This window comes from Rhinoderma darwinii, chromosome 9, assembly GCF_050947455.1.
Source record: "Rhinoderma darwinii isolate aRhiDar2 chromosome 9, aRhiDar2.hap1, whole genome shotgun sequence".
Taxonomy (NCBI): Eukaryota; Metazoa; Chordata; class Amphibia; order Anura; family Rhinodermatidae; genus Rhinoderma; species Rhinoderma darwinii.
The window spans coordinates 71,111,135-71,131,979 of NC_134695.1; the positions used below are offsets into that span (position 1 = coordinate 71,111,135).

Below are 20,845 nucleotides of genomic sequence, written 5' to 3' on the forward strand. Positions count from 1 at the left end.
ACTGTATGGCATGATACGGCGGAGTCCTACATGTCTATACAATACCCCCGCTATGTAAAAACGATCACTGCAGATTACTGTCCCTTTAACAACCTGCACAGTAGTAAAATGAAGAGCTGGTGCGCAGCCTCGCCCTGTTAATATGGGCCATAAACCTCACGCACTGTCTATCACAGGACAATAAAACTTACAATGTTTGCGCTTCTTATCTAAGTTTACACTATGCGGCCTCTACGACCCGGGGGGCAGCGCTAAACAAGAACACACCGGAGAGGACAGCGGCATGGAAGCGCTGGGAAATTATCTGCATGATGCACATGCTTTATGGCAGGCGAGTGACTGCAGGTAAATTATAGTGAAGGGTCAGTACATATTATATAGCGCCAACATATTCTGTAGTGCTTTACAACAACTGGAGAACAAACAAAACAATGAGACAAAAGAGAGAGGGCCCTGCTGACCACAAGAGCTGACACTCTACAGGAGAGAGGACACTGCTGACCATAAGAGCTTACACTCTACAGGAGAGAGGACACTGCTGACCATAAGAGCTTACACTCTACAGGAGAGAGGACACTGCTGACCATAAGAGCCTGCAATGTACAGGAGAGAGGACACTGCTGACCATAAGAGCTGACACTCTACAGGAGAGAGGACACTGCTGACCATAAGAGCCTGCAATGTACAGGAGAGAGGACACTGCTGACTATAAGAGCTGACACACTACAGGAGAGAGGACACTGCTGACCATAAGAGCTGACACTCTACAGGAGAGAGGACCCTGCCCATAAGAGCCTGCAATGTACAGGAGAGAGGACACTGCTGACCATAAGAGCAGACACTACAGGAGAGAGGATCCCGCTGACCATAAGAGCTTACACTCTACAGGAGAGAGGACCCTGCCCATAAGAGCCTGCAATGTACAGGAAAAGGGACCCCGATGACTATAAGAGCTGACACTCTACAGGAGAGAGGACCCTTATGACGATAAGAGCTGACACTTAAGGAATAGGAGGAGAAGGCAATAGGTACAAGGCACTAGTTCTGCGACCAGGTCAGCTACTGGAGAACAGGGTGTAGTGGAGATATAGGTGACCAGGTGAGGCTGCGTATGGACCATGGACAGCGGTTATTCATTCACACTTATAGCTGGGAATGTAAGGAGCAAGTCTGATGGTCGGGGCAGCGAGTTCCACAGAACGGGTGCAGCACGGAAGAGGCGATAAGGAAAGAGGAGAGTTGAAGGCCATTGGCTGAGCGGGAAGAACGAGTTTGTCGCTAAAGTGGGAAAAAAAGTGTAGATGTTCGACGGCGCAGCATTGTGGACTAGGAGGGGAATTTTGAAGTTAATTTTGCAAGAAACGGGTAACCAATGTAATGAGCGACAGAGACATCAGCATCAACCCTAGAGGGAGCGATCACCCGGATCAGGGTGGATCGACGTGCAGCCAGTTTGTACAGAGAATGTCACTACGTGGCGCGTTACAGTAGTCTGGGGGAGAAAGGACTAAGGCATTAGTGTCAGTGGTGAAATAGGGACAGAGAAGAGATGGTTTTTTTAGGAGAATGTGACAGAATCCAGTATTAACCCAAAGACATCGGGCATGATGCCAGGGAGGGAGGTGGGGCTACAGACACTTATAGGATGAGGAAAGACACATTGTAGCATAGACTGGTTACGGTATGGGACCCTCAAATCTTATTTTAAAAAAAACCAAAACATTTGATGGCTGCTCACAACAGTATCCAGAGGTCATATGTATACGAAGAGCTGCCAGACATCGCGGGGCCCCGATCACTGCGGACAATTATACAGTTCAAGTCTGTTCTTTATTGCCAAATGATGCCACAAATACAAGCCGAGGAGGGCCGACTATACATGTAAAGGTGCGGTTCAGATGTCGGTTTTAGGAGAGATCTACCTAACCCCATACACTCCTGTGTGGGGGATGGGAGAAGCAAACTGTCCGGTCCCCCCCTCCCCGGGATAATTACCCAGACCCTCAGTGTTGCCCAGAATCTGAGGACGTGTGGGTAACATGGAGAAAAAGTATAAGGCCTTATTCAGACGAGCGTATTTCACATCCGTGTTACACGCGTTAAAGCAACGGACATCACACAGACCTATGCAATTTAATGGGCCCATTGTGACATTCCGTGTTTTTCACGCAGCAGAAACTCATTGCATGTCCTATACTTGTGCGTTTTTTTGCGCATCACGCAGCCATTGAAGTCAATGGCTGCGTGAAAGTCATGGACAGCACACGGACGTCATCCGTGTGCTGTCCGTGATTCACACAACAGTTGCTAAAGAAATTAAGGAAAAAAAAAGAAAACCCCTCCTTCAGTTTTTTTTGCGGACGTAAAAACAGCGTGACCTATGCTTGTAAAAACGCAAACGCGCACCGTACATGAATGCCACACGGAACTGCAACGCAGGAAAAACGTTGCGTTTTTTTATGTGTGCAAAAGGGACACGCGCGTGTGAATTAGTCCTAAATTGCAGGAAAAAAAAAAAGCAATCAGCGTCCGAATCTGCTGGCCAGGTGAGGCTTCTGAGCAAAAACATTTGTTAGGCCTTGTTCACACGGCACTCAAAAACTCCCCCCAAAAAAACGCGTCAAAAAGAGCTTTTTAGTGTACATTTTATGCACCAAGAATTGACCTGATGCTCATTTAAATATTTTTTTTTTTTACATGACGCGTTTTGTTTTTTTAAAAACCGGAGCGTAAAAAAACCAAAACGCGTTGTATGCACTACGATGAGTTTTCCCCTTCAAGTCAATGGGAAGCGTAAAGCAAGCATTTAATTCAGCACATAAACCGCATTGAATACACGCAATGTGAACAACGTCCACATCAAAACGCCAAGTTCATGCAGCTAAAAATCCGTTTTTATGAATCAGACAGCAAAATCCTTCCCCGCATTTATAGTATAAACAAAAAAAAAAGGGTTAACATTGGATTGATCTTGAACTACATTGTAAATAATCTCCAAACATCGGACCAGGAGAAGACACAAAGGAATCCAACAATATAATGATCATAATGAGGACGGAGGTTCCATCTGATACAGAACCAGCGGGAGATCAGAGGAACGGAGAACCACCAAGACCGTCTGCAGAAGGAATCGGGAAGTGACATATTAGGCGTGCGGAGTGCGGGAGCGTTTTGGGTTTTGCTGCGTCACACCACAAAACTCAGGGATGTGCCGACTGGTTACAACATCCCAAAGGTCAAAGAAAGACACTGATATTTCCCGTGTGACAAGATAAATGGTCACAAGGACGCAGCGCGTTATCTATACAATATATATCTATACAGTGTTATTAACGAAGATTCTACGTCATCGAACAGTCCCAGTAATGACCTTCACCTCACAGAACACGATCATAGGAGAAACAAAGGCAGGGTTATATTCTTATATATAGGAGCAGTATTATAGTAGTTATATTCTTGTATATAGGGGGCAGTATTATAGTAGTTATATTCTTGTATATAGGAGCAGTATTATAGTAGTTATATTCTTGTATATAGGAGCAGTATTATAGTAGTTATATTCTTGTATATAGGAGCAGTATTATAGTAGTTATATTCTTGTATATAGGAGCAGTATTATAGTAGTTATATTCTTGTATATAGGAGCAGTATTATAGTAGTTATATTCTTGTATATAGGGGCAGTATTATAGTAGTTATATTCTTGTATATAGGAGCAGTATTATAGTAGTTATATTCTTGTATATAGGGGGCAGTATTATAGTAGTTATATTCTTGTATATAGGAGCAGTATTATAGTAGTTATATTCTTGTATATAGGGGGCAGTATTATAGTAGTTATATTCTTGTATATAGGGAGCAGTATTATAGTAGTTATATTCTTGTATATAGGGGCAGTATTATAGTAGTTATATTCTTGTATATAGGGGCAGTATTATAGTAGTTATATTCTTGTATATAGGAGCAGTATTATAGTAGTTATATTCTTGTATATAGGAGCAGTATTATAGTAGTTATAATCTTGTATATAGGGGCAGTATTATAGTAGTTATATTCTTGTATATAGGGGCAGTATTATAGTAGTTATATTCTTGTATATAGGGGCAGTATTATAGTAGTTATATTCTTGTATATAGTGGGCAGTATTATAGTAGTTATATTCTTGTATATTGTAGTTATATTCTTGTATATAGGAGCAGTATTATAGTAGTTATATTCTTGTATATAGAGGCAGTATTATAGTAGTTATATTCTTGTATATAGGAGCAGTATTATAGTAGTTATAATCTTGTATATAGGGGCAGTATTATAGTAGTTATATTCTTGTATATAGGGGCAGTATTATAGTAGTTATATTCTTGTATATAGGGGCAGTATTATAGTAGTTATATTCTTGTATATAGTGGGCAGTATTATAGTAGTTATATTCTTGTATATAGGAGCAGTATTATAGTAGTTATATTCTTGTATATAGAGGCAGTATTATAGTAGTTATATTCTTGTATATAGGGGGCAGTATTATAGTAGTTATATTCTTGTATATAGTGGGCAGTATTATAGTAGTTATATTCTTGTATATAGGAGCAGTATTATAGTAGTTATATTCTTGTATATAGGGGCAGTATTATAGTAGTTATATTCTTGTATATAGGGGCAGTATTATAGTAGTTATATTCTTGTATATAGGGGCAGTATTATAGTAGTTATATTCTTGTATATAGGGGCAGTATTATAGTAGTTATATTCTTGTATATAGGAGCAGTATTATAGTAGTTATATTCTTGTATATAGGAGGCAGTATTATAGTAGTTATATTCTTATACATAGGAGCAGTATTATATAGTTATATTCTTGTGTATAGGGGGCAGTATTATAGTAGTTACATTCTTGTATATAGGGGACAGTATTATAGTAGTTATATTCTTGTATATAGGGGCAGTATTTTAGTAGTTATATTCTTGTATATAGGGGACAGTATTATAGTAGTTATATTCTTGTATATAGGAGCAGTATTATAGTAGTTATATTCTTGTATATAGGGGCAGTAGTATAGTAGTTATATTCTTGTATATAGAGGGCAGTATTATAGTAGTTATATTCTTGTATATAGGGGCAGTATTATAGTAGTTATATTCTTGTATATAGGGGCAGTATTATAGTAGTTATATTCTTGTATATAGGGGCAGTATTATAGTAGTTATATTCTTGTATATAGGGGCAGTATTATAGTAGTTATATTCTTGTATATAGGGGGTAGGGGGTAGTATTATAGTAGTTATATTATTGTATATAGGGGGCAGTATTATAGTAGTTATATTCTTGTATATAGGGGCAGTATTATAGTAGTTATATTCTTGTATATAGTGGGCAGTATTATAGTAGTTATATTCTTGTATATAGTGGGCAGTATTATAGTAGTTATATTCTTGTATATAGGAGCAGTATTATAGTAGTTATATTCTTGTATATAGGAGCAGTATTATAGTAGTTATATTCTTGTATATAGGGGCAGTATTTTAGTAGTTATATTCTTATACATAGGAGCAGTATTATATAGTTATATTCTTGTGTATAGGGGGCAGTATTATAGTAGTTACATTCTTGTACATAGGGGGCAGTATTATAGTAGTTATATTCTTGTATATAGGGGCAGTATTATAGTAGTTATATTCTTGTACATAGGGGGCAGTATTTGCATTCCATTACATGCATTACCATTTAAAAAAAAGTTACATTACAAAAATCATACATTATTCCTGTATAATTTGGTAGACCGCGCTTTGTTTAGTAATGATCCAGGCTCCAGCATGACATAGACTGTAAAACTAGATTATGACCAGAATAATATTACATAATGTGCTAATCCTACAAATCTATTTATGTAAAACATTAACCTGGGTTTATGAACTTGTTTGGTTAAGATGATTATTTTTATTGTCCTCCGCTCTCTGGTGCGGTCTCCACATTTTTGTTCTAACACGACAAATTACAGGTCTACGGCACGGGCTCAGCGCTATTTTTGTCGCTTATAATATAGACGTATATACAACGGTTTTCTTTGAAGCCACTTGGAGAAATGACAGCAGAGACTTCACTGAACACCACATTTATAGACCCCACCAAATGTTTCAGAGGACAGGGCTGGAAAAACAGGTGCAGATGCGAGAACACATACTGTATACACACATACACACACACACACACACACACAACCGACCCTCCTAACAGCTCCTACACGCACAAAACCAATATACAAAGAGCAATTCCCACTAAAATAATACAAATAAATCCCCAAAAGCCCACACAACTAAGGACAGAATGATAAGCATTCGCTCCATAATTCTGAGCTTGTGCATATGAATGGGAGCCAATCTGAACAAGCAGAGCTTCAGTGTAAAGCATGGGTGATGGAAAGAGCAGTATAGCCTGAGCCTCTGATTAGACAGGAGGTGGATTTCAGGCGACCTCAGACTCCAATAGACACTGTAGCGAAAAATTAGCCAACACTGCAGACAATAATCAAGCAGTCATTTTATATACATTTAAGGCTACAGCTGGACATTTACTTTAGACTGAATATGACCGATATGCAAATATCTAAAACTTCTACTTTTATGGGTTCAATTCAGAGGGATTATACAGACAACTTTTGGTAATCGGATGTTCTGCCATCGTACCTCATTGTGATACTAGAACAGAAAATCTTCCCATTCATTAGCGACTCCCAGGAGCAGCGCTCCCCATGTGACGCAGCTAATATACCGCAGGGCAATTATATCAACTCCCACACAGACAGCTGTTCACCTGACAGATCCAAGTTCATTAACCCTCGCTGAGGCCGACACCAACCGGGGGGGGGGGGGGTTGATTCAGCGCACATGACTGCGGACACAAATGAAAAAATACAACCCAATATTTGTATTCTGCTTCTCCTGCTTATTAATATCACCCCTGTTCCAAAATAGGGATCTGCAGACCAAGCTAAAACCAATCAGCATGTCAAAACCCTACGTTGTACAGCAGCACAGAGTGTTTCAGATGAGAGGTGCAGATCCCAAGTTACACTAAATCAATGGAATTGAACCTAATTCTAGCAGTCAGTGCTTGTCCAACAAAATCAGTCTAACTTTTTACATTGTTGGAAGTGGTGGGGTAGGGGGCACTATAAGATGCTGCCTCAGATAAAGTCATTACAGTCAAAGCAGCTTTAAGCACTTCGGACAATCGTGATCATTTTATCACCACCAGATGTGGAGGACAAGGACTGCTGAACGTGGATTTCAACAAGCTGCTTCTATGAACTTGTCCCTTTCCATGTTGTGAATGCTGGGAATAAAGTTGTCAGAGAACTACTCAGCCATGTAATCAAAGCCAAACTACCCTCTTCTGATAATAAGCTGTATAGTCCAGGCACCCATGATGGATAACGAGACGCTTCATCCTTGGAGACAGATTTAAAGGGGTTGTTGCCCTATTAGTCATAGAGAGGGGGTCCCCTTCTGGCCCCCCATAACAAGCAGTGGCTCTCGTGTACCCGATCAGCTCATGTATTGGTCATTTAACTGTCTGACCCAATATAATATAAATTTTCCCATGTAGACTTGATTTTCCAGGGGCCTTGGAAGCTGGAGCTCCAGTTGATCGCCAAATTGGCTCCCATGTCCGTGACGAGAAGACCCCTTTATCCAACACATGAGGCAGCGGATTATAAATGGATTAGGAAGTTAAACCTGTGCCAGGATTTTGCTTTCTTTGCACTGCTCCACGATACAGACGTTACCTCTCGTAAAGCGAGAGAATTAAGTATTTGATGGAAGAGAACGGCTAATAACGTAATCCCCGAATACTAAAGTAAAGCCAAAGATGGCAAAAAACACAACTCCCGGCTATGTACAACTTTAACAGAAGAAATTACTCGAGTTTTCAATTTAGCATAAAAAGAATTAAAAAAATAAAATAAATAAATAAATGGTGAGCGATTCTCCAGTTACATAATATTAGGGAATTGCATTACAAGCGATTCCACAACATTACCCAGATGATGAGTGTTTATTCCTGCCGTAGTATTAGTCACATGACCCGGTCATTAGAGATTCTATAGGATGTACATAGACCTCACATCAGGCTTCCAATCATGCATGGTCTTAAAATGGGCCTGCTCCTTCCACCATGTAGATCTCAGCCTGTGACCGCCTACTTATCTCCATCCTCACATCATGAAGTCCTGTCCTCACCAACATCACGGAAAAAGACAGCTCACTGCTCCCTCCCCCCGAAGATGAACACACTCATCTCCTGAAATACTCTGTGCTGCTGGGGACTCTGCTCCTTCCACCATGTAGATCTCAGCCTGTGACCGCCTACTTATCTCCATCCTCACATCATGAAGTCCTGTCCTCACCAACATCACGGAAAAAGACCGCTCACTGCTCCCTCCCCCCGAAGACGAACACACTCATCCCCTGAAATACTCTGTGCTGCTGGGGACTCTGCTCCTTCCACCATGTAGATCTCAGCCTGTGACCGCCTACTTATCTCCATTCTCACATCATGAAGTCCTGTCCTGACTAACATCACGGAAAAAGACAGCTCACTGCTTCCTCCCCCCGAAGATGAACACACTCATCCCCTGAAATACTCTGTGCTGCTGTCCTCCCCTTAAGCACCCACTGTCAATTCCAAACTGCTGGTACCATTCAGATCTCATTGACTACTTGATGATTTTTTTATGATTTATTGTTGAACATATCGTATGGGGTGATAAGGGGTGTATGAACCTATACAATGTATATGCTCTATGGTGTCTCCGATGGAAATTTTTACATTCTTCCACCTTATATATCTTCAAAAAGCTGAGCGTGAGAACATGGTTGTCAGATATCATAAAGCAATAGCCTACAAGAATTACAGAACCAGGGAATGGCCAGACAAGGAGCGGTCTGACAACCTTGTTCCCACGGTCTCCCTACAAGAGGAGGATAGAGGAAGGAGTCATCATGGTGGAAAGTCACTTTGACCATTGAAAAGGGAGATTATGCAAATTCCTACTAAAACGGAACTTTCAAATTTAGGTGAAATTTGGCTTTGCTCTTGAGTTGTTCTCAGGTCGAGCAGAATCATTAAGGTGCCAAAAAAACACGTAAAAAAACCATCTACACTAAACGTTACACACGTCTAACGCCCCTCATCTCCAACAGCTTCCGCCCACCACTGGTAATATATAGACTGGTATAATAACGTGGGGCTTATACGGCTGCGGACCTGTCCCTCGCTGCACCTCGCTTTATGTTTGTTCAGGTTACACACGATAAGAATACAGAACCTGTTCTTACAAGTTGCAAAGAAACATGGATCAGGAGCGTGAAGCTGGCTCAGCTCTGCTGCATAGGAGTAGTGGTGGAAGCGTTGTTATGTTTCAGCATCACAATGAAAAAACCCTCAGGGCAAAAAAAAAAACAAAAAACGAACCGGCACATGACAGACCTGACCGGATAATTTCCACGTAACCTTGGAGACCGTTTACAGCTCTGTAAGACGATGTGAAAATTGTAACAATTGTGCGATGGCCGACCCTGGCATGTCAAAAGTCTTGATTGGTGGGGCTCCGAGCACTGACACGCCCACTGATCCCTAAAACTAAGCGGCAGAAGCTCTTGGGTCGAGCCGCTTCGTTTGTGATCGGCTTTTCTCTGAAAACGTGAGCAGTTGGTGCACGGAGTCATAGACTTTCTATTGAGCTCGTACACAAATTGCGCGGCTTTCCGAGAAAAGCGAATCAGAAACCAAGCAGCTCAGGGCTCACCCGAGCGCTTCTGCCGCTTAGTTTTAGTGATCGGTGGGGGTCTCGGTGCTCGGACCTCCACCAATCAAAACTTCGGACATGTTACTATGACATGTCAGAAGTTTTCTGAAAGTTTAGTTACCCTTTAAGCCGCCTCGTTCACATCTGCGTTAGGGGCCTCCGTTGCAGATCCGGTCGTGGTTACCGGAGAATATTGGAAAGAATAGCGTAGCCTGCTGCGCTATAGGTTCCAGTAAAACCAACAGATCCCATTAAAGTCAATCGGTTGCGTCGGTTGTCTTAGTTGTTCAACAGAACTGGCGCTTCCGGCATTTTCATTGTTCTGCTCCTCTGATGGAGCAGAACCGAATAACGAACGCAGATGTGAACAGGTCCCTAGTCCGGCAAAACTGGTTTAACAAAAAGTTAGAAAAATGTAAGTATATATATAAAAAAGCAGCAGACTACAGGCCACATCACTGCCGGAGAATGGGAGGCATTTCTATTTCGGTCGTGTTTATTGGCAGGAAAGTCTCTCTCCCTGACAGCGGTCTGCAGGCGACCAGAGAGAGGCGACCAGAGAGAGACGCGACCAGAGAGAGAGAGGCGACCAGAGAGAGAGACGCGACCAGAGAGAGAGACGCGACCAGAGAGAGAGACGCGACCAGAGAGAGAGACGCGACCAGAGAGAGAGAGAGAGAGAGAGAGACGCGACCAGAGAGAGAGAGAGAGAGAGAGAGAGAGACGCGACCAGAGAGAGAGACGACCAGAGAGAGAGACGACCAGAGAGAGAGACGACCAGAGAGAGAGAGACGACCAGAGAGAGAGAGACGACCAGAGAGAGAGAGACGACCAGAGAGAGAGAGACGACCAGAGAGAGAGAGACGACCAGAGAGAGAGAGACGACCAGAGAGAGAGAGACGACCAGAGAGAGAGAGACGACCAGAGAGAGAGACGCGACCAGAGAGAGAGACGCGACCAGAGAGAGAGACGCGACCAGAGAGAGAGACGCGACCAGAGAGAGAGACGCGACCAGAGAGAGAGACGCGACCAGAGAGAGAGACGCGACCAGAGAGAGAGACGCGACCAGAGAGAGAGACGCGACCAGAGAGAGAGACGCGACCAGAGAGAGAGACGCGACCAGAGAGAGAGACGCGACCAGAGAGAGAGACGCGACCAGAGAGAGAGACGCGACCAGAGAGAGAGGCGCGACCAGAGAGAGGCGCGACCAGAGAGAGACGCGACCAGAGAGAGACGCGACCAGAGAGAGACGCGACCAGAGAGAGACGCGACCAGAGAGAGACGCGACCAGAGAGAGACGCGACCAGAGAGAGACACGACCAGAGAGAACATTAAATCGAACAACGTAAAGTAAACGCTCAGTAGACGGTGACACGGGATCCAGGACGCGCGGCATCAGGAACGTGGATCAGGAAACTTCCATCACGGGGCCCCCAGCAGTGAGAAGTCAGAACGCCCCCAATTCTAAAAATACAACCACCGTTACACAGCAAAGGGCGCTCCTTCCGGAAGATAAAAAAAAATAATCCTTAAACTGCATCTTAGAGTTGGGGGAGGGGTGGTCAATGCATTTTACACCGCACTTCTTATATCCAACTTATTCTCCTATATTTTCCATTAAACCTGTGATCAGCAATCGTCGCAGGCCGTCAGGGCATGCTGGGAATTGTAGTTTCACAACAGCTGGAGTTGCTGACACACAAACGAAACTAAATCCGCTGTAAGATACTTGGAAAAAAAATAAACTTTGCGATCTTTTACCGGGAACCAAAGAGACGGCCGGATCCTGAAATGGCTTCACTTCTGTTTTTCACTTCCCAACTTTTTTTTTAATATCTCGCCTGTGACGAAGCGCGACCATAGAAATAACCAAGATTTCCTAAGAATAAGGGCACATTCACACATTGCAGAAACTCCTGCGACCGTCTCACTCATCGGAGATTCCAGAGCTCCAGAAATCAACTTAAATGCAGCAGAAATTGACCTGCCGAGGATTTAAATTGCGCACCGCAGGTTTACGCTGCAGTTTTTTCCCGCAGCCCGGGCATAATCCACTTTGCTGCTCCTGTAAACGCTGCAGAATTTCCGCACACAATTCCGTTGCGGAAGTCCCGCAGAGTTTACGCTACTTGGCGCATAGCACCCCCACTACGGGCTCTGATCACATCCGCATGGAGCCTCTGTCACAGACGCCATCATATTTGACGGGAAAAATACAGCTGAATGCAGATCCGGCACTGCAGATGTGAACAGGGCCTTAGACAAGGTCAGAAAGCATCAGACAGAATATTTGTATCTTTTTTTTTTTTGCTACGATGTTTGGTTGCTAGGAATAAATTGAACAACAAAAGCCTTTTCACTGGGGGTGTCAGAAAGAAAGCCCCTAGCAACCAGCCCCTAGCAACCAGCCCGTCTCAGATTACTCAAATTTGCTGCAAAACCGGAGCGAACAAAAAAGACAAGACCTGGGCCCCATGCACATGAGCGTAAAAACTACTCTGTAATTGCAGACCGTAACACGATCCACAATTACGGACCCGCTCGGTTCTATTGGCCGCGAACACCTTTCCACAGCGCTACGGATAGGTGTCCGTGCCATAGAACCATGCCGGGAATTATGGAGCATGTCCTACTTTTCGGATTTTACGGGCTGTGCTCCTATACTTTGTATGGTAGCACGGCACAAAAATGCGGCCGTCCATGCCCACAATCGATTATGGGCACGGCTGTGTGCATGAAGCCTTACTCTGTACATTTTTCTTACTTAAAGTGGTAGTCACATATTTTATGGCATATCCATAAGGGAACTCACACCTATTGAGAAAACGGGGCTCCTGTGACCCCTCCGTTCACTAAATCATAGAGGCAGCTTTCCCCATAGAATTCTATGGAGAGGGTTTTGCGCTTGTGCACCTTCCTCTCCATTGAGGTCTATGGTAATTACGGAAAGAGCGATGATTATGAGCGACCACCTCTTCCCTGAATTCAATGGGAACTCGTCCAGTGTGAATCAGAAAATAGGGTCCATGGGACTCCCGAGAAGTGAGGGTCAGAACGTTTAAGATGGGAATACACCTTTAAATAGTCACCTTTCCAGCTACATTTCTTTTCATTGCATTAATTCATCTAAAATAAAAAAAACAGCAACTTTACAAATAGTCTCGGTGAAATATCCAACCGTTTGATGTACGCAGCTCCTATTTATTTTTCATTGCTTACATGGCACCAACGTATTTCGAAGAGCTGTACAGAGATGGTCACCATTCATATCAGACCTTGTCCCCAACTGGGCTCAGTATCTAATTCCCGTAACTCTCGCACCCTGGGGGCAATTTACTGAAGCCAAATATGCGATTAGTAAGCATTATCGGTAAGGGACTAAACGCAACCCACGCAAACGCAGGAAGTACATACAAACTCCACGCAGATGTTGCCCTTGGACGGATTCAAACCGATGACCCCAGTGCTGCAAGGCAACAGTGATAATTACTAAGCCTATGTCTCCATGGTAACAGACTACAAACAACAACCACCACGTAGTCTGACCCTGCAGTCCTCATCTGTCCCCTTGCATGCTGTGAAGAAGTAGAGGAAAGATGGATTGGAGTAAGCGTCCTATTAGACCAACCAATTTTTGTCATAACGAGCGCCGATCAATGAGACATGATCGGCGCGCTCTTTCGCTACAAGGAGCCAAGTATGGGAAAGAGCGCTCGTTACTACGAGTAAAAAAAAAACAAAAAAAAACAAAAACCTAAAACCTAGTGAACGGAGACAAACTGAAAGCAACCGAAACAAAAGAATTACCATTGAAGTCAATGATAATTCTAACGGAACCGCTGCTTTCCGTTTAATCTTTCGATCCTCTGACAGAGAAGAGGTGAACGTACAGTAACGTCAGTGTGAACGGAGCCTATGCGCACTTTGTAAGAATTAAAACTGGACATCTCCATGGGTTAAAAGACGCTGCGTTCAGCAGTAATTTTTCCATTCTGTGCCTCACGCTCCAGATATGTCCTTCATACCCAGCAGTGGCCCCCGCACCTCCCACATCGCGGTTACGTCACACTGTACAAGGTCGCCATCCGTTCCTTGTCACGTCCTGCATTTGTTACATAGTTGCAATGGCGACAAGTGATAAATTTCCAGTTGTTTATTAATTCCCGACCCATAAACCCCACACCCACTCACCCGTTATCTCTACTTATCAGTCGTGTCCCTTCTTTCCACGTACAGCCGGACACGGATGATCTGTGAACCCATTAATAAAAAACCCCCCTAGTGTTAGTTCAGGTCATTGCACCTGCGGAGGGCCCGGTTTTACACTCGTGTTATAAATCTGCACTTACGTCATTTAGGTTTATGGACACCTGGGTGACGACCTCTGTGGGCACCGTCATCGCCGGTACCCAAATTATTTTACCCGGGTAGGAAACCAATGTAACACAGAAATGTCCGAGTAGAATATTCAAAGACTTCCCATAAGACAACGACTTTATATTTTTAGGAGAATCTTAAGAACACCCTTCATAACAACCTCAATTTAAAGCTATAGGAGCTCTATTTATGGTTCAGAGCTCCACCCTGACCCAAAATTATAGGAGTACAACTCCATCCAGAGCATCAATTACAGAGACAAACCTATAGCCCCCCCCCAACTACAAAAGCAGGAGGGGTCTGATGTGCAGGGCCACCACCGATCCTCATACACTCACAAGCCTAAAATAAAGGCCGTGGTATGTGGATGACCTTTCCCCTCGGACCGGTCTGCAGTAGACGTCAAATAGACCGACATTGCGAGTTTACCCATCACAAGAGCAGAACTTCCAAAGGACTATAAAAAAAAGATTGACGCATTCTCCGAAAAGGCTGTCTAGCGTAATTCAATTTGCGTCCCTATGATAACACCTCTTGACCCATGTGCCTCCTGCCAAGGAGTGCTGACATAGTGAACACTTACCTGAATCAATCCACATTAAGCCAAGCCGCACCAGTCAGTAACTCCAAACTGACCCTTTGGGAGGTTCATCTTAAAGGGATTGTCCAATAAAAAAAGAAAAACAGTTCCATACAACCTATTAGTGACTTCTGAGATAATGTGGGGGGGGGGGGGTGTCCTCTGTTCAGGACCCTCATCTCTTGGGCAAAGTGGGGAGGGGTTACATAGAGCGTCTCTGGAGGGCCTGTCCTGTATTACACAGACAACACATTGATATGAATGGATACACTGTAATACCTCATTTCTCCTGTGGGGGCGCTGCAGGGAAACTTAAAACCTCCTGCCAGGTTCTCCCACCATTTACAGCTGATCGCTGGGGGTCCCGTCAGAACACTTTGTGATCATCTTATTGTGGAGTTACCCTTCTAACAAGTTGGGATTGAACAAAGTGGAGAACTCCTTTAAGAGTCTTTCAAGTGACGACAATTAAAGGGTCAATATAGGTAAATCATTTAGGTAATAGAGGGAAGTACCCCAGTCTAGAAGTCATAACTCAGGAGGGTCCCGGTGATCAGACCGCTAGAACGGGGTTATACGTAGTAGTGTACTGCCCCTTTAAGTAGAAGTGATACAAAATATCTAATTTTAAATAACAGGATCCAAGACTGAGGCTTCTACAGGACACAATGAGAGTCACATGAGGAAAGTCACAGCAACGTTTCTCCCAAGAATAAAAGGTTCCCCAAACCTCCGAAACTCAGACTAGAAATCTCACGTCTCCAGCCGCGGCCCGTCCACGAGCGAGAAAACGTGGACAGATCAGAAAGTCCTTACATAGAAACTCTCCAGCCGTCCGCAACGATTCTGGGAAAGCCGGGTGACAGCCAATAGGACGGCTTTACCGCGCCCACAGGGGCCAGAACACCCAAGAACTTGCCACGTCATATTAGACAGATTTGCCATTCAGGATATTAGGAAAGTTGGGTAACAACCACTATAGGAGCTCAGCTTTCCCAGAGACAATATAACGAAGAAACGTCTGAATAGGAATCTTTCCAACATGAAGGAAGACGACGCGAAGACTAAGGCGCATGACCGTATATTTCATCCGTAATTACAGACCCATTCATTTCTATCGGCCACGAACACTTTCGGTATTTTTACTGATTGGCGTCCGTGCTGAAAATGATAGACGCCGTCCTATTCTTGTCAGTAATTACGGCACGGACTCTCCCATAGAAGCCTATGGGCGCTTCCGTAAATATTGACCGCATCCGTAAACAGTCCATATTCACGGAAGAGTTACTGGTACATGTTGTTGGTGACGTTTGCAGCCTCCCTTTTTTACGGATCCGTATATATTTATGGAAAGATGACAACACGGTCGTGCACAGCCAGGGCTGGGTACATGAGGCCTTAGGCTCTGTTCACACATCACAATTTGTTGCAGATTTTAATGCAGATCTTTGAGCCAAAGTCGGAAGTGGATCCAGGAGGAAGAAGACACACGAGTTATTCCTTTATATTTCTCATTCTTTTTTTAAACCACTTTGCCTAAAAATCTGCAACAAATCGCGATATGTGAACACAGCCCAAGTGGGAATTTGGAGGTTTTTTTTTGGGGGGGGGGGGGGGGGGAGGGGGGGTACAACGACGGAGGGTCACGCTCATTATAAACAGATAAGAAGTCGCAGTCATTATTAATGACATCCTATGAAGGATCTGCAGGTAACAAGTCCGGTTGCAGGTGCTGCGAGCTCCGCACCGCTGGGATGTTACGTAATCCTGACAGGTGACACTTTTCACCGCTGCGAGGTACATTTACCTGCCGGTGACTCAGACGCTGAGTGACTGTAACTCTCACTTTCTCCCAGGACTACGGCACAGAGTACAATTCTGCGCAAATAAAAATAGTACATTTTTTAAACGCCATATTTTGCAGTGTACGGGTTTATTTTTTTTGGAGAACTCCGTTAATTCGTAACCTTGAGAGCCCCAGGACAGTTATGTCCGAGCGGCCATGTATAGAAACGCGCACAGCGGGACTCCTGCCTCAGACATTACAGCCTCAGACCCGGCGACCGCTCTACCGCAGCGCCGCGGAAATACAAGCTCTGCAATGGTTTCAATAATTGATGCAATTTTGGCGCAAGACGTGACACTGGTGCCCCAAAGGAAGAGAATGAAGTCTATTGGACCGTAACAGTAGGGAAAAGTTGTGTGACGCGGATGGCAGAAGACCAGGATGCCACTGACCCGGCACCCCATAGGAATGACCCCGCCCCTGCTCCGTGACATCAGCAGCTGTGAAGGTGACATCACAGGAAAAGTCAAGTCGCAGGAAACATTATTGAAATTGATGACACAAGATGTGGCGCTGGTTTAAGTTGTGCAATGTGAGCCATGACCTCACCCCCACACGACACGAGGACATTACGGACACTAGTCTATAGGGTCTAGTAAACACAGGGGACCAGTAGGTCTAGAAGTATCGCCTAATATACAAGTGACTGTTCACAGCACAGACAGGAAAGGTTACAGGGTTTTTCCACTAATAACAAGGCCCGGACCGCGCAGATCACAAGAACAGAGCGTCCGGTTCGGATCAGGAGCGGACACTTGGCGGTTTCCATGTTTCCTATAGAATATAATGGAGAGCGCCCCGGACATGAGCAGCTCATCGCGGCGCCTCCTCCTGGTTCTGATCTCCGCACACGAGAATGCTCTGCAGCGCCAATGAATACGGACGTAGGTGGCTGGTACCAGATTTCACCGCGGATTTACCGTCTGCAAATCTACGGCATTTCCATCCCATGTATAGGAGGCCGGTGTACACGGAAGAAGTACTGATGTATTATATGTATAGGTTATATGCTGAGTATATGGAGGATATGATGAGATATATATATGTAGCTGATGTATGGATTATATACTGGATGATATGATGTAAGTACTACATGTATATAAATGTAAGGAGAAAGAGGCAGCACTCCACTATATGTATATGCTGTATAGATTATGTAATGTATATGGACTATATACTGGATGATATAATGTGTGTATATATTCGGATATAATCTCTAATGTATGTATTATATTCTGTGTAGATGAGATCTATATATATATATATATATATATATATATATATAGGAGAGGATGTGCGGACACGCGGGCTCAAGTCCTTGTATGTGTTATATGTGGCGTAGATTATATATATGATATATAGGATATGATATGATGTATATAATGTAGTGTACGGGCTCCAGTCCTTGTATGTATTATATGTGATGGAGATTATATATAGGAGGATATAATATATAAGATCATGGGATGATGTATATAATGTAGTGTACGGGCTCGTCCTTGTATGTATTATATGTGGTCTATATGATATGTAGGATGATATGATATATAGGAGGATATGATGTATATAATGTAGTATATGATCTCCAGTCCTTGTATGTATATGTGGTGTATATGATGTATAGAATGATGTATATAATGTAGTGTACGGGCTCCAGTCCTTGTATGTATTATATGTGGTGTAGATGATATATAGGAGGATATGATGTATAGAATGATGTATATAATGTAGGATATGATGTATATAATGTAGGATATGCTCTCCAGTCCTTGCATGGAGACACGCGGGTTATCCCAGAGCTGAGACATTCCAGACATGAGTCACCCCAGACCCGGAGTCACCCGATCCCCCCCGTCCTGCCTGCACACTCACCGTCCGCGGCCCCGGACATCTCTATGAGGGTCTCCTCTTCTTTCCTCCCGGAGCGGCTCATGGTTCCCGGTTATCCCTGTTATTCCCGGGACAAGAGAACGGAGAGGCCGGGAGCTGCCAGCAACGCGGGACACACCGACACCGAGCAGCGGATATAACCGAGACTGACACGGCGGCCGCCTCCCCGCAGCCGGCACCTCCGAGAACGCTTCCTCCGCCTCCTCCTCCTCCGAGAACGCCTCCTCCTCCCCGGCTCCGCCCCTCCTCCTTCGGCTCCTCCCCCGGCTCCACCTTCAAGACCCCCCTCCTTCCCCGTGTATACTGCGGGCGCCGTGCTACCTGATACTACTACCCTCATCTGCTTGCTGGGAGTTGTAGTATTAGCACAGCCATCAATAATACCGCCATGTGCAGCTCTGACGTCACCTCTGGGAGACAATAACCCAGGCCGCAGAATGGAGCCGTTACCCATAGCAACCGTCAGATTTCCGCTCTCATTCACACGATCAGGATTTGATGCGGATTTCAGCACGTGTTCTCCATCATTTCAGGCCGACGACCATTTTTCTTATTACTTTTTAAATTTATTAGTGATGAGAAAAGTCGCAAAACCGGATGTAAACAGCATAATAAATGTGGGCCTATGAACGTGGTGTGAACAGAGTCTTAGGCCCCTTTCACGGCGGTTTCCCTGTATGTTTGACATATGCATCGGGAAAATTTCCGGCATTTACATCACACGCACCCACCGGCTCCCATTATAGCGTCAAAAGAACGTCGGGTATAACGTTTTACCGCTGGACGGAATAGCTTAGTGGACTCCGCTATTCTAACCAAAGACATCCAGTAAAAAAAACGTATATGGATTGAATGTACGGCATCCGTCACGGCCTCCGCTTATTACATACGCGATGGGCTTCTCAATAGCTGTTCATGGCGTACACATTAAACGGAGGCCGCGCCGCATGCCGCTGTTCGGTCACAGCCTGTGTAACAGATACGTCAGGGGATTTACCCGGCGTATACGTGAAACGGAACCCATTAAACGCAGTGTATACAGAGTCCTACAGTTCTAGGAGATGCAGCAATTTTTTATCTAGATCTTCCGGATATCTTCATATAGAGAGGAGCTCACGGACAGCGCTCTCCGCTACACTCGACCCGCAGATCGGGGCCAAGTCCGGGCACGGAGGCACAAGGGACGCCAAGCGTGTGTCCTAGCCATCATTAAGGGGAAATGGCTGCGGCCGCATGGTTTGCCCCTTACCTGGCCATCCCTTATCTCCCCCTAAACCCCTGCCCACTTTACCTGACTGACCATTCGTTCATCTGGGTTTTCCCGCCAAAACGGCCCCATTTTCACCTCAGGTGGGCTACCTACCCAGCCCACCCCAAACATGCCTGCGCCACAAACCATGTGGCCGCAGCCATTTCCCCTTAATCATGGCTAGGACAGACGCTTGGCGTCCCTCATGCCTCCTTGGCCCCCGAGCTCGTCGTTCTTTAAAAGGGGTCGTATAAACCAGAAATCCCTTTACGAAATGGCAATAATCTGGTTCCCAGCCATATAAGACTTCTGAGAACGTCGGGTGACAAGCAATATGGCTGCCATTACAGCCGCGCTGTCTCCCCTGACTCCATAAATGGGTTTCCCCATATTAGACATTTATAATATACCCACCTATTATGAGAGTTGGGGTCCCCTGACCGCCATGCCGCACCCAGTAGGAATATAAATGTGCGCAGCGCTCTCCATCCAAGTCTTAAAGCGCCGCGAACAGCCGAGCATTGAGTGCATACTTGGACGTGACAAACGTCCGTTTGTCACATCCGCGTTGCCTCCGTGCCGCTCCCGTTTTCACGGATCCCCAAACACTCCAGTCAATTGAGGGACCATGAAAACTGAAGAAAATAGGACACGTTCTATTTTTCAACGGACGCTTCACACGGACGTACTCTACGGTCATCTAAATTCGGCCTAATGGTGAGAGTCCGGACCGCACTCCATTCATTCGCCACCTCAGTGCCGCAGCCCCGGCCACCTTGTAAAATGGGGGTCTGGGGAACCCCCCACCCTCTGCTGTTCGTTAAAAGCCCAAGAAGTGGGACTATCAGACATTTACGGCATGTGTCATTACTGTCTTAGGGGGGACAAACCCAATGCTGCCGAGATATTCAGCAATACAGGAGCAAGGAAGGCGGATTTGCTGCTCAGTACTCTAGGAAAGCTGGATTACAACCCATGTAGGGGTTAATGGCGGCCATATTTATGGCCCCCAGACTTCACAGAAGTCATTATAATGGGGGAACGGCTGCATAGAATAGGATTATCCCAATGGGACAGAATAAAGGGGAATGCTGCGCTCTTA

At 44.7% G+C, this 20,845-nt stretch overlaps 1 protein-coding gene across 5 annotated transcripts in view; it reads right to left on the minus strand.

The window, feature by feature from the left end:
• The window catches only part of ANO5 (anoctamin 5), an 80,316-nt gene extending 61,596 nt beyond the window's left edge, over window positions 1-18,720 (minus strand). For all 5 annotated transcript variants that reach the window (XM_075838108.1, XM_075838106.1, XM_075838107.1 and 2 more), the window contains exon 1: window positions 18,477-18,720. In XM_075838108.1, coding sequence (XP_075694223.1) covers window positions 18,477-18,537 — 61 coding nt within the window. In that variant the 5' untranslated portion in view covers window positions 18,538-18,720. The remainder of the gene's footprint in view (window positions 1-18,476) is intronic.
• Window positions 18,721-20,845: the final 2,125 nt, after the last annotated feature.